A 13,116-nucleotide genomic window follows, 5' to 3' on the forward strand; every position below is an offset into this window, starting at 1 on the left:
TGTGTTTCAGGGACATGCCCAGACAGAGCTCTTCAAAGGCGGAGAAAGGTCATTTACAAGAAATACAAAGATATGGGGCTTATTAAAGAAAAATAAAAACAATATTAATAATAAAACATCTTTCCTACTTAAAGTTGTACTTTCGTAGTATGAGCTAAGCGTTCAATGATTTTCATTCTTAAGGCAAAGCATTTTACTATATGGCCTGTATATATGCCGTCAGGCAGTCAGGCTGTTCTAAAAGGCCCCTGATAGTCAGAACCAGTGTCCTTTTCTTCACACTTACGTCCCGCTCTCACTTCTGTTAATAATAATATTGTTAATAACAATAATGGCTTGCACTATTCTTAGCAATGTGACAGATACAGGCTGTCTGGGAAACACAGTTAATCAAATAAAAAGCCTGTAAAATAAAAAACTATTTGTGGCGTATAAATTCAACAACACATCTGCTCATTGACTTGTAGGTTAAGCTAATAGCCTGCTGATTACCACATGAGCTTCTAAACACTGCGCTATTGACAATTAATATTATAGCATGATGCCAGGTATGATTTATGTCACCGACACACACTGTTGTAACAAAGATTACTGATAATAAAGATTACAGAACGGACCAGCCGAGTGAGAGAACCAACTATTCATACGGTAAAGTCTGTAACTGAAAGAGTTGTGTGTATTTGGACATATTCTAAGAGGCAGAACAAGAGTGGCATACTGTGACGTTGATCATCCTCCAGCAGGGAGTTTTAGACAGTCTGATTAATTGTGTGTTGTGCATGAGATACAAAAACTCAACATGTTACCATTAAGTTGAACTCGTTTTGAAATCAATATTCTTTTACTTGGGCACCATCTAGTGGTAGGATCAACAAAAAATGCACATTATCAGAATGACTGGCATGTAGCAACTGTAGTAACTTTTGAAAAGCTATAAGACATAAAATAGGAAAAGAAGTTAAGCCATGCACAACGTGTCAGCAGGAACATTGTAAATGTGAATGATGAAGCCATGGTGTGGCACGTCTGATTTAAAGGTCTTTACAGGCCCAAAAATATGCCCAAACCCGAAAAGACCCAGAAATGTACCACCTAGACCCGAACCTAGTATTTGAAAGCTGGGACACAGGCCCATGCAGAACCATGAAATGACCAACCCCAACCCGGCCTGTGGACGCAGACCCGATCGGCACAGATTTCACTGCTGATTGCAATGAAGTAGTTTGTGTTAATTTACATGTTGTCAAAACAACTTACAGAGTGTTACGTGAGTGGCCCTCCCCTCTGTACTTGGCCGTGACGCATATAATCCATCCTCATGCCAAGAAACTTGGTTAAATACATTCAGGTGTTCTGTTATTCCTCTCTTGCTGACTGAAACAGCCTGGCTAATCCTCTCCTTATTTCGGACCCGCGGTAATACGATGGAACCCGACTTGATCCAACTGACTGTGTAAAATATGTACCTGAACACGTACGGGTCCTGTGTTGGGTCTCTGGTCTTAGGGTTCAGATGGACCTGTGAAGACCTTCAGTCTGATCTCCTCTTTGTGTGCAGGTACACCTCAGAAAGCAGCGTGTCACTGAATCGTTCGCCAGGACAGCCCTCCTCCTATCGCTCTGATGAGGAGCTGATGGCAGTGTTGGACAGCCTGAGGGGAGCCGGTGCTGATGGGTGTGTTTGCTCAACAGGACAATACTGAGCTTGACTTTCTCTGATTAACAGATTCTCTCAATCAACAGGGGTTTCTGTTTTTCTGATATCTATCTTGTCTTCCATTAGGGTCTCTGGTGATCCCTTTTCCAAACTTCCAGTTCCTCACAAGTTAGCAATTCTGGCCACAATGGACGAGGTGAGTTTTATTCTTCTAAATGTGAGATATCAAGCAGCAACACAACAAAATGAACACAAACAAATAATAAACACAACCTCTGGAAGAGAGTAACTTCACTTATTACCCAAAAATGCAGTACATCCCAAGCCAGTCTGGGTATTCTCACTGTACACCTTCAGATAAAAATACATCATGTTGAAGTTTTCCCCAGGTAAATTTGTTGAAATCATCGATGTATGTTGCTTTTGGAACAGGATAAAAAGTTTAGAAAATGAAGTAACTTTTTTATATCTTTATCTGTCTTTTGTGGTACTAATAAATAACAATAAAGCCGTAATGGGCTGATACGTTTCTGCGTTGAAAGAAACTGGATTGAACCAAGTCAGATATGACACAGGCATACCTGTCAACATTGGGATTTGAAAATAAGGGAACCCCCAACACCTACTAAAATAACAGAGAGAAGTACACATCATGAGGAAAGGTAACGAAAGGAAACAATGTGAGGCTGAACTTTCACGTTCCAGCTGAGCTGTTACATCAGCACTTCACTGAGGAGAGAGGAAAACAAATCACAGCCGGCTTAGAGGCTGTTCAGAAAGTTATTATACTGTCTGTAGTGGAGCCTGAAAGATATGGGATTTTTAAGACCAATACCGATTTTGATATTTGAGGATTTTTAAAATCCGATATTCCGATAGGTCGGCCGTTTTTTCTTTTTATCCCTAACATTTATTATGTGTAGTATATACTCATATCAGCCAATAATATCAGCACGCAGATTTATTGGTCCGATTCTAGTCTATAATTAGAGCATTTTTGGACCCATGCGAACAAGAGGTGGATTGGTGTTTAGTTGTTTGAGCTGGATGGACAGAGCGTTCTTATCTTAATGTCTTATCTTAATGTGGACACACTGGAAACATATTGAGGCGAAAATGTAATCAAGTTGAACTCAAAGATAGAATCTAGATATGGGACCTGCATTTTAACAGCAGGTGTAAAGGGGGCCTTATTGATATTAGAAGGGGTATGTTTATTCTGCACTGAAAACTGTGACGTCCAGATTTACAGGACACACACAACAGTGACAAACTTTTCTTGGTTTTGGTGCGTGTGTGTGTTTCAGATCCGCTGGCTGCTGGAGGATGAGATTGTTTCTGCTCTGCGTCACTCCCGGCGCATCAGCTCAGCAATGCTGCACAAAGTAGCAGAGCATGTGGTGCGATCGAGCGGGAGACCACACTGTCACTGTAAAGATGTGCCACTGCAGTTTGTCTTTGGGCCTGAGCAGTCTCTGGAAAAATTCAAAGAGGCAAGGACACTCTCACACACATATACAGCACATACACAGCAGGGCTGCGTGATATATTGTTTCAGCATCGACATTGCACACAACTTGCTGTATCCAGATCTGTCTGTACTGAATCTTGCCAGAATATACATAATGCCTTCCAGTGCTGGGGTTTTGGGCTCATGGTTTGGTATGTTCCATACAGCAGGAAATACAATTTTTGTCATTGTTGCTGGATTGTCTGGCGCACGCAATGATGATGCAGTGAATAGTGAATATTCTCTCTGACCAGTCAGCAGTCTGTCGTGTTTTCACGTTACATTTTAGTATAGTTGTACCTGTACCTGGAAGCGGGTACAGGTGCAACATTTCTACAATGGAAACCCAAACAAAGGCGAGTCGAGCCAAAGGGCCTCTGCTCAGAGTAGCTTGGTTTGAGGGCGTAGTGCATAGTGATCTCTGATCGGATGATGTCTGGTCCTGCAGGAGTTCCGCAGAATGTCGTTCTCTGGCTACGTGTTGAACGGAGAACAGGACAGCTTCTACTACTTGTCCCTCAGCAGACTGCACCCTCAGAGGATACATGCTGCCAAGAGGCTGTCTGAGAGCACTGCTGACCCCCCACAACACAGCAACCCCTTCAGTGCTGGAGCACAGGTGAAGGCGATGCTAGAGAGGGAAGCAGGGACTCAGGCAGCAGAGGCAGACAGTGAGGTCAGACCTGTCATTTCACACTGATTTGATTCAGCACAGATTCTTATTAAAAACGTCTACACATTTATTTAGTGACCTTAAATAAAGCTATGACACTCTGGTATATATGACACTACTGTTACTGGAACTCCTGCAGAGTGAAGACAAGACGTCCATCAGTGTTTCTGCTGACGCTTCCTGTGACACAACTGCAGAAGCCAGCGAGCCAATCGGAGCCTTGAAGCCTGAGGCACATGACGCTGCCTCTCAGTCCTCAATTAGCATGGTGGGGGACAGAGGTCATCCCAGCACCTCCCAGCTACAGACTGAACGCTGCCCAGAGCCCACCTCACCCCCCAAGACACCATCCAGTGTCAGCCTGGCTGAGTCCATGCAGTCAGCGTCTCACAGTGAGTCCAACTAACACTGCACACTGTGCACTTTAGCATGCATCACAGTGGTCCTGGTCATCCTGCCTCAGTGTAAAGTAAGTGTTTTATTATCAGCGTGGCAGCTGTGTAACATGTTTCACAGCCCCATGTTTATTAGTCGTTGGACTGATTATTACAAAGGATTATTGGGTCGTTTTGCTGCTCTGGACAATCGCAGGTGTGTTCCTGATCTGGGGTTGGTCAGAACAGATTATCTGCCCAAATTAAGCTGTAGTGTGAGGGGTTTACAGGGTTTTTCCTGGCTCAGAATGGGCCTTTGGGGGTTGACTTTGTGCGACAGTAAGAATGATTGGTACGCGTTCAGTAGGCAATGACTTACCTAATGCCCCAAATCTATGCATTTTCTTGTTATTTCTGACCATTTGATAAACAAAATATATATTATACAACATTAAATAGAAAGTATAATGTTAGTATAATAATATATTTATAGGTTACACTTTATTTGGATAATCTGCCTACAGATAGTTTATTAGTAGAGATTTAGCTGTTTCACAAATAAAACCATTTTCTGATATTAGCCTACACCACTCTGGTTAAGGTTTGATTAGTGCTAATGTTTGTGTATTCATTATAATTTCAGATAATAGTACAGCTTACCATTAGTAGCCTGATATTAATTCCAGTTGGACAAAACAGCAGTTTCTGTGGGTTGTTTTCAGTCACTAAATTATTGTGCATGGAAAAATGCTCTAGTAAGTAATTAAGTAAGTAAAGTTTATTTGTATAGCACATTTCACAGATAAAAATCACAAAGTGCTTCACAATAAAATGTAATACAACAAAGTGAAATATAGAGCATAAGAAAATTTAAATACAAATGCAAAACATAGAACAAAAACCATAAAAACCCCGCGTCTAACTAAAGGTCTGCATGAATAGCAGTGTCTTCAGTTGTTTAGGTAGGCAAATCATTCCACAGCCTAGGTGCTGCTGCTTGGAACGAACAATCCCCTCTGGTTTTAAAATGAGTGTAGGGAACCACTAACAGCCTCTGACCTGATGACCTCAAACTATGTATCAAGTATGAGTATGAAGCTGTATCAACTCAGAGATGTAGGGAGGAACTTGACCGTGCAGGGCTCTAAAAGTAAGAACCAGGATTTTAAATTGAATTCTATACTGGACTGGTAACCAGTGAAGTGCTGCTAAAAAAGGTGTGATGTTCGCTCTTTTGTTAATGTGAGTTAAAAGCCTTGCAGCCGAGTTCTGAACAGCCTGGAGACGGTAAAGCTCCTTCTTGCTCAAACAAGTAAAAAGACTGTTACAGTAATCTAAACGAGAGGAAACAAAAGCATGAATGATCATCTCCAACTCACCCTTTGACACCAGTGTTCTGAATTTGGATATATTCCTTAGTTGGAAGAGATAGTTTCTGACTAGTTGTTTGGTGTGGTACGCTAAGGACATCGCTTAATCAAAAATAACACCTAAGCTCCTAAATCAACAATATGCTGTTTAATCTGAGGGATTCTACTTTCAGGGGCGATAATCAGTGTTTAATACGGGTCAAGCAGTTAGTTAAAGAAGACAATTTATGGAACTCAGTTTCCTTGAACGAGCAGTACAGTTGAATGTCATCCGCATACAGATGGTAAGATATGTCACTGAATTGACTAATTATCTGTCTGAGAGGAAATATATACAAAAGGAACAGGATGGGTTCCAAGACAGAACCCTGAGGTACCCCACACGATAGTCCTGCAGTTTCAGACATGATCCGATTTACATAAACACTAAAACTTCTACCAGAAAGGTAGGATGAAAACCATTTTAAAACTGATCCAGACATCCCAACCAGATCATGGACTCTATTTATCATAATATTATGATCAACCGTATCGAAAGCAGATGAAAGGTCCAAGAGAACCAAAGCTGTGTATTCCTTAGAGTCAGCTGACATCAGAATGTCACTAGAAACTTTCAGTAATGCAGTTTCTGTGGAATGCTTTTTACCGAAACCAGACAGCTCGTGGTTCTCTAGGAAAAGGGTGAGTTGCTCTGCTACAACTTTTTCTAGAATTTTTGACATGAATGGAAGTTTGGATATTGGCCTGTAGCTCTTAGGTTGTAATGGATCCAAGCTGGGCTTTTTAAGTACAGGCTTAACAACAGCATGTTTAAAAAAACAAGGAACGACACCAGTTAAAAGTGAAGTATTAATCATCTCCACAATACAGGGGCCAATAGAATCAAACGCTTGGACAAATTGCACAGTAGGGAGAACATCCATTGAAACCCTCATCATGTCCTAACATGATGAGGGTTTCAATGTATGTAGCAGAGAGGTGATGTCCTGTAATGTCACAGGTTTAAAATACGACCAAGAATGAGCAGAAGACAGGTCACATAAGTAAGTGATGGTGAGATGTTTGTCCTTACATCTCTGATCTTACTTACAAAGAAGTGAAGGAATTCATTACAGTCTGATTTAGAGGACACAGTTGCTTGAGGGGCAGAAGGAGAAACAATTGCATTTATAGTGTCAAACAAGATTTTAGGATTTTGCTTATTCGAGGATATAAGCTGAGAAAAGAAGTGAGTTCTCGCATTTCTCAGCATCTTATTTAACGTAACCCTTAGTTCTCTCAGATGAAGCCTATGAACCTCAAGTTTAGAAGATTTCCATAGACGTTCACCTTTTCTACAATTTCTTCTAAAACTCTGGATAGTTTCATCAACCCAAGGACAAGGTTTTTTATGGGAGACAATGTTTTCACTGGTGCCACTTTATCTAAAATTGCTGAACACAACTGAAACATCTGCATCACTGCATCCCATCAGTGAACATGGGTCAAACAAGGCAGAGAACCTCTTCGCAGCATCATGATTAATAATCTGCCTCTGAGCAGTAAAATGTGTTAAAAACACCTACTTTGAGCATCTGTGATTCAAAAGAGGAGAAAGTTTTTAGCTCTACATAAGAATCTGTCACGATGCACAACACAAAGCCCACCACCGCGGCATGCCATGCCCAGTAACAGAGCAGCCGACAGGACAGAGCTCATTTAAGTGAAAAAACTCATGCAAAACTCACATGGTGCTCAGTCTCTCATTTGTTTATGCAAATTAACTGTGAAACGACGAGTTACACATTTCTAAAGTTTGCTGTAGTGCCTCAACCTTTTTTTAATGTCCCGCCTCCTCCAGGCTGTGATTGGTTGGTTAATGAAAAGTGACTTTGACGAGCCACTATACACACGGCTGCATGAAAGGCTCCCGATCTCCCTGCAGAGATTAGCAGGCAGGAGAGAACGGGAACAGGTGATCGTCATGTAGTGCCTAGAAAACCTGATGTGGAGAGAGCAGAGGAGAGGACCGGAGCCAGTACAAAGAGTAAAATGTAAAAGTGACAGTACTGGTGAATACCGACACACTTGAAGCACAAACGGCTTTTATATTGTGTGAAATAACAGGAAGTCATTTGCGCGAACTTCGTAGCGGAGCGTTCAGGCGCAGTTAAACCAACACAGCAACTGGTTTATTAATGCAGCGCCAGCTGCATGTCTAAAGTACAGCAGCTGTGGATGAGAGGACAGGTGACTGCTGAAGTCAAGACGTTGTATTTAAGTTTATGTTGTGCTTGCTCAACAGTTGTTTGATGTTAAAAACACATTCAGAGAGGATTTAAAAGGTTGGGGGTTTTTTTCAATTCTGATCATTTTGGCCGATGAGGATTTTCCTTTGGTGCTCACTAAAACATGTTTGGGGGGCGCCAAAAATTTCTCTAGGGAGAGATTTGAAATCGGAGTGCCTCTGATGAAACCCATAACAGACAATAAGAGCGAGCTGACCGGGCAACATCACTTATAAAATGTATAAACCATGCTGATACCTTCTTCTCTCTTTTTAGTTTTATTCTTATTTTTTGTTTTTGAGTGTGAATGTTAGTTTCTGTTTGGTGAATGTGATGTAGTGTAAAAGCGCTTTGAGTGGTCGAAAAGACGCGCTATACAAATGCGGAGCATTTACGTTTACATTTACTAGTTACTACCATCTCTCGGTACCAGGTTCCTGGTCCTTCCAGGTCAGACATTCACGTTCTTGATTCTATCAGGAATTCAGAAATTCATTCCTTCATGTAGCCTACTGCTGAAAGTGCAACAGTAAATCTACCCACTGCTAGTACTGCATTGTAGGTAGAGCTGCACGATATGGAAGGAAAAATAATTTTGCAATTATTTTGACTACAATTTGCGATGGTTCACGATTAGTGGGAATGATCATTTTGGCATCACAATTTTAATTTTCACTGAAAAAACTATTAAAATCTGGATGATGTGACAGTCGGCTTTCACTGATATAGGCTCTGATTTGTGACTCTGCTGACATTGGATTGTCTCTCCTCAGGCTGTGGCAAACTCAGGCCGAGTCGAGTCCAGAGTGTCGTCTCCAGCCAGGGCAGTCTGGACTCAGACATGCAGGGTAAGTGGTTGGCTGACCAGCATGGTCTGCGTTAGAGAGGTTTGAAGAAGTGAAGAAAGAGGTGGTTGTGACAAGTTTGCAGTCCTTCAGGTCATAGCTCACTGCTTCTTAGTTTTACACCAAAATACAGACCTACAGTATGTATATATTAAGCATATACTGTATATCAACTATCCCACTGTATTCCTGCTTGTATTCTTTGCAATTCAATCTCTGCAATTATCCAGTTAACAAGGCTATATTTTTATATTGTTCTAGTCTAATGCTACACACTGTAGCGTGTCTACTTATGTTTGTAATAAATTTATGAGAATTAATACAAAATTATGAATTTTAATATTCAGAGAATATTCATTCATAAAGCTCTCGTTTCGCGGGGCACCACCGGAGATTTAATTCACCCACAATCTGCGCAGCGTTTTAATAATTATACAATTATTCACTAGGCGTTGGCACACTGGGCACGTGCCGAAGCACAGTTGAAGATGCCAAGAGAAGAGAGAGCGCAAGACAGCATGTGTCGCTGCTTTCGCTTGTTGGGGCGTGGTTCCCAGAGGGCAGTCCTCCGTTCCCCTGAGGGCTTGTTTCCAGTTTCCTGAGAAACTGTCTTTTCTTCAAACTTTTAATATGTCTATTCAAAAATCTATTTGCGCGTATTGAAATCAAATATCTTTCCACAATCAAACCTTAATTGTCAAACGGGTATACCGTTCTTAGTTTTAAGCATTTGATAAAAAGGAAAACAATTGTCAGTAGTTCAGCCTTAAGGTTAGCATTTCCTAGGAATCACATCTGATGAGAGGAACTTAACTTGCTTTCTGGATACACGTTCTTACTTAGGGAATATAAGCAAGATACACGAATGGCATCAGATTATGAACAGGTAAATACAGAGTGACATTTATACATTAAACGGCATTTCAGAATGATTGCATGCAATACTTATTTTGTCTACTTGGGGGAGCTCGGGTTACATGAGGATAGCTTTGATTAATCCTAAAACAACCCTATGCTCAGGATCTGGGGAATTTAGTTATTTAACATTAACTTCGAGCTAGAAAATTACTCGAGTAGTATAGGATGACATTTCTTTATCATATCCTTTCTAAAGGAGGTGTAATAAAGTGTTGGGAACAAAGCATTGGTTACAACATAAAATGAGGCAATGTCAGGTGACCTTGCTGAAAATGAACAAAAACACTGCCAAATTAACTTATTTAGATTCTTATCAACAACAACATGGTAACATAACTACTCAAATGGAGTGGAGAGACCTAGTTAATTAACTTAAAGATTATTAAATTAAATAAGGTAATGCTTTGAGTTTTGAGGAGACAGTACTCTTTGTTTACACAAAGAGTTCAGGGCTGTCCTCTGGTGACCTGGAGTGTCTCACCAATTTACATCTGGGTGTGAAGAGGAGAATATCCTTTGATGTGAAGTAATTAAACAAAGAGGGAGGTCAGTTGCCATGGTTACGTGTGTGGAGGGCAGTTTAGGGTTTCCTGCCCTCTCTTAAAAAGAGTTTTGATAGGCTATTTGTAATCTCTGGTTAGTGTTTCTTTGTCATTTTAACAGTCAGGCACCGAGTGTTATCTGTCTGCGGCACCAGGGGTGGCAAGTTTTATGATCGAACTACCCAGAAGCAAATCTTTCACCTCCTCCTTGGAGTCACTTCAGCTGTCTGTTGAGGGTTGATATCTCAAACCCCCTCCTTTTCTTTCTCCCAGGGAGAGAGAAAGAATTTGGAGTAGTCCAAATTTATTTGATATAAAATGCACAAATCCACACTGTTTGTTCACAACACCACCATATGTGTATTACTACAATGTGTGCAATTATCCATCATGGTCATGATCTTTGTAAGTGAAAGTTACTGTAACAGTACTATTTACAAATGTGAATGGAGATTTGTGTAACTGTATCTACAGATGGGAGAATCAGATTGAGAAACAGTGACACAACTCTCACATTTGTAAATAGTTCTGCTACAATAAAGGCCCCATATGAAATCTCCCAAAACATAATAGTATTGTGATTTGTTGACATGTTTTTTTTCTAGTCACTCTGCTTGATCTTTTAAAACACCTTCTGTCTTCTGATCGCTGCAGTCACACAGTGCTTCTACATTTGTGATCCTCACGTTGAATTGCCTGTAATGTTTTAAAAAATAAAACTTTGTGAAGTATGTGAAGTGAAATAACTGGAAATATTGTTTGATAGTATAGAAATCAAAACACTCAGGAGAGGATTGTATAAGAAAAATGATCAAACAGTATATATATACAGTATATATGTAATCCTCCTCCTGAAGTCCTAAACTGAAGGTTCAAATATTACAACACAAATGAATTTAGCTAACATTAATTAACATACACACTGTTAAAGTCAGGCAAGTAGATAATTGCTCTATCTATGACCTAAATAATGAAGGAAATGTTAATGATCATAATGTTTATTTGCCTCTGTGTGTTTGCAGGTTATGATGGTGGCAGCAGTGACTCTGAGTGTGAGAGCCCCACCCTGGATGAACAGGAGTGTCAGTCACCTCTGATGCCTGACTTCTGGCTAATTGTTAAGATCCACCAGGACAGAGTAAAGGTCTACTCCCACTCCAGGTCAGACAAACCTCAGAAATACTGCTCAATTTATTAAACATTTAATAATCAGCTGTCTGTGGCCCATATTTATCAAGTATTGCGGAGCAGGACATCTAGAATTCACATGTTTGCTTGTTCTTTTAGGCTTAGAAGTAAAATAATTGTACATTGACCCTGTATTCAGCAACTATGATAAAATATGAGACCTCATAATTAATTTCTGTTTTGCAAAATGGGGATGTCACTTTTAAAGGAAGATGTCTTGTCCTTGCTGAGAGTGTATATATGAAGCGTCATTAAAACTAGTGAGAGTAAAAAGTAAAAAGTCCCAGTCACACTTTCAGCAGCATTGCTAGGATGGATTCTCAGATTCTCCATCCATTTGTCATATTATTACAGGTGCTTCACAGAAGAAAAAGAGGCCAGTGCTGAGGAGCTGGAGAAGAAGGAAGATCAGGAGCTGCCTGAATATTTACATCTGCATCAAATGGTGGTCAGGAAGATAGGTGAAATCTGCAGAATAGTCAATCAGGTAGCTACTGCAGCACTCGGACAACATCACATCTTTTTGGTTTTTCAAAAACTACAAATGTTTTAGAAAACAATACTAAAGGAGCATAAGGACAGAAAATAAATAACACACCTGACTGAAATTTCAAATAACAGGAATACTGTACATAATTGAACATCAGTCCATACTTGTGTCCCATCTGGTTTAGGTTTCAGGATTTGTTTGTTACCCATAAACCTTTGCAAAGTCCTTTCCTATAGATAGATTGGATTTTCCTTCCTACTGAACTGTCAAATCTCACTTGTAAAAGGATTGAAACTTGCATTTTTATGTATCTGAGTGTCTTCACAGAGAGTGCAAACGCATTGTTCCAAACATGATTAGATGTAAATGCATCTATATAGCAATTAAGACACATAGATCCACACAGTCCTGTTTATAGTATGTGTGAAATGCGTCCTTTGCCTGCTGCTCAGTGTCGACTGTATGTGTGTGTATTTGTAGCGTATGCTGCTGCAAGACCTTCACGACAGCCATGTGTGTAACTCTCTGCTGGTGGCCGAGAGTGAAGAAGACATCTGGAAGAACGAGTCTCTCTACAGGCAGAGGCTCAACACCTCCGATGGTACGTCAGACGATTTGTTTTGATTTGATCATGTTTTGTGATTTCTGTTTCTGAGATCACTGTACAGGGTAGTGGGGGTGAAAGGATTTATTTTAGTAATTAGGGTGAACAGACCCTTTGATTTCTTCTCTGATGTCACACTTAAATAAACAGCTCTTAGCAAATGTGTCTGTAAATATTTACATGCCGTCACCCTTACATTATTTTTACCTGACCACACAGATTACAACACAGAGGATAGCTACCAGGCCAGAGACTACCTGGCGGCCACCATGCAGTTCATCCCTGGACATTTTGCCTGTGACGTGGTGTGGAGCACAATCATCCACATTCACCCACGCCTTAAGATGGGCCCCAACATGGGGGTATCCAGGGGTGAGTGGTCTAAACACTTTCACCATCCATCCATCGTCAACCGCTTATCCTGCATTTAGGGTCGCGGGGGGCTGGAGCCAATCCCAGCAGACATCGGGGAAAACATGCAAACTCCACATAGAAGGGCCGGGGCTCTAAACACTTTATTTTATATAAAAACCATGTTCTTGTATATGGGTTGACACCCACAAAGGCACATCACATATGTGAAATGCAGTAGTTGCTGGAAAATCAGATCAGTTTATTTACTGCTTAAAGGGGCTATATGTAGTTTTTCAATGAAATCGCTTATTAATAAATCAAATA

The 13,116-nt window shown here is 40.6% G+C and overlaps 1 protein-coding gene across 14 annotated transcripts in view; it reads left to right on the forward strand.

Moving 5' to 3' along the window:
- Nucleotides 1-13,116, forward strand: part of szt2 (SZT2 subunit of KICSTOR complex) — a 145,476-nt gene that overhangs the window by 51,319 nt on the left and 81,041 nt on the right. For all 14 annotated transcript variants that reach the window (XM_046049705.1, XM_046049706.1, XM_046049700.1 and 11 more), the window contains 10 exons: nt 1,559-1,675; nt 1,784-1,853; nt 2,965-3,150; nt 3,616-3,843; nt 3,980-4,232; nt 8,625-8,699; nt 11,179-11,317; nt 11,699-11,831; nt 12,315-12,435; nt 12,658-12,810. In XM_046049705.1, coding sequence (XP_045905661.1) covers nt 1,559-1,675; nt 1,784-1,853; nt 2,965-3,150; nt 3,616-3,843; nt 3,980-4,232; nt 8,625-8,699; nt 11,179-11,317; nt 11,699-11,831; nt 12,315-12,435; nt 12,658-12,810 — 1,475 coding nt within the window. The remainder of the gene's footprint in view (nt 1-1,558; nt 1,676-1,783; nt 1,854-2,964; nt 3,151-3,615; nt 3,844-3,979; nt 4,233-8,624; nt 8,700-11,178; nt 11,318-11,698; nt 11,832-12,314; nt 12,436-12,657; nt 12,811-13,116) is intronic.

Source organism: Micropterus dolomieu, linkage group LG05, assembly GCF_021292245.1.
Source record: "Micropterus dolomieu isolate WLL.071019.BEF.003 ecotype Adirondacks linkage group LG05, ASM2129224v1, whole genome shotgun sequence".
Classification (NCBI taxonomy): domain Eukaryota; kingdom Metazoa; phylum Chordata; class Actinopteri; order Centrarchiformes; family Centrarchidae; genus Micropterus; species Micropterus dolomieu.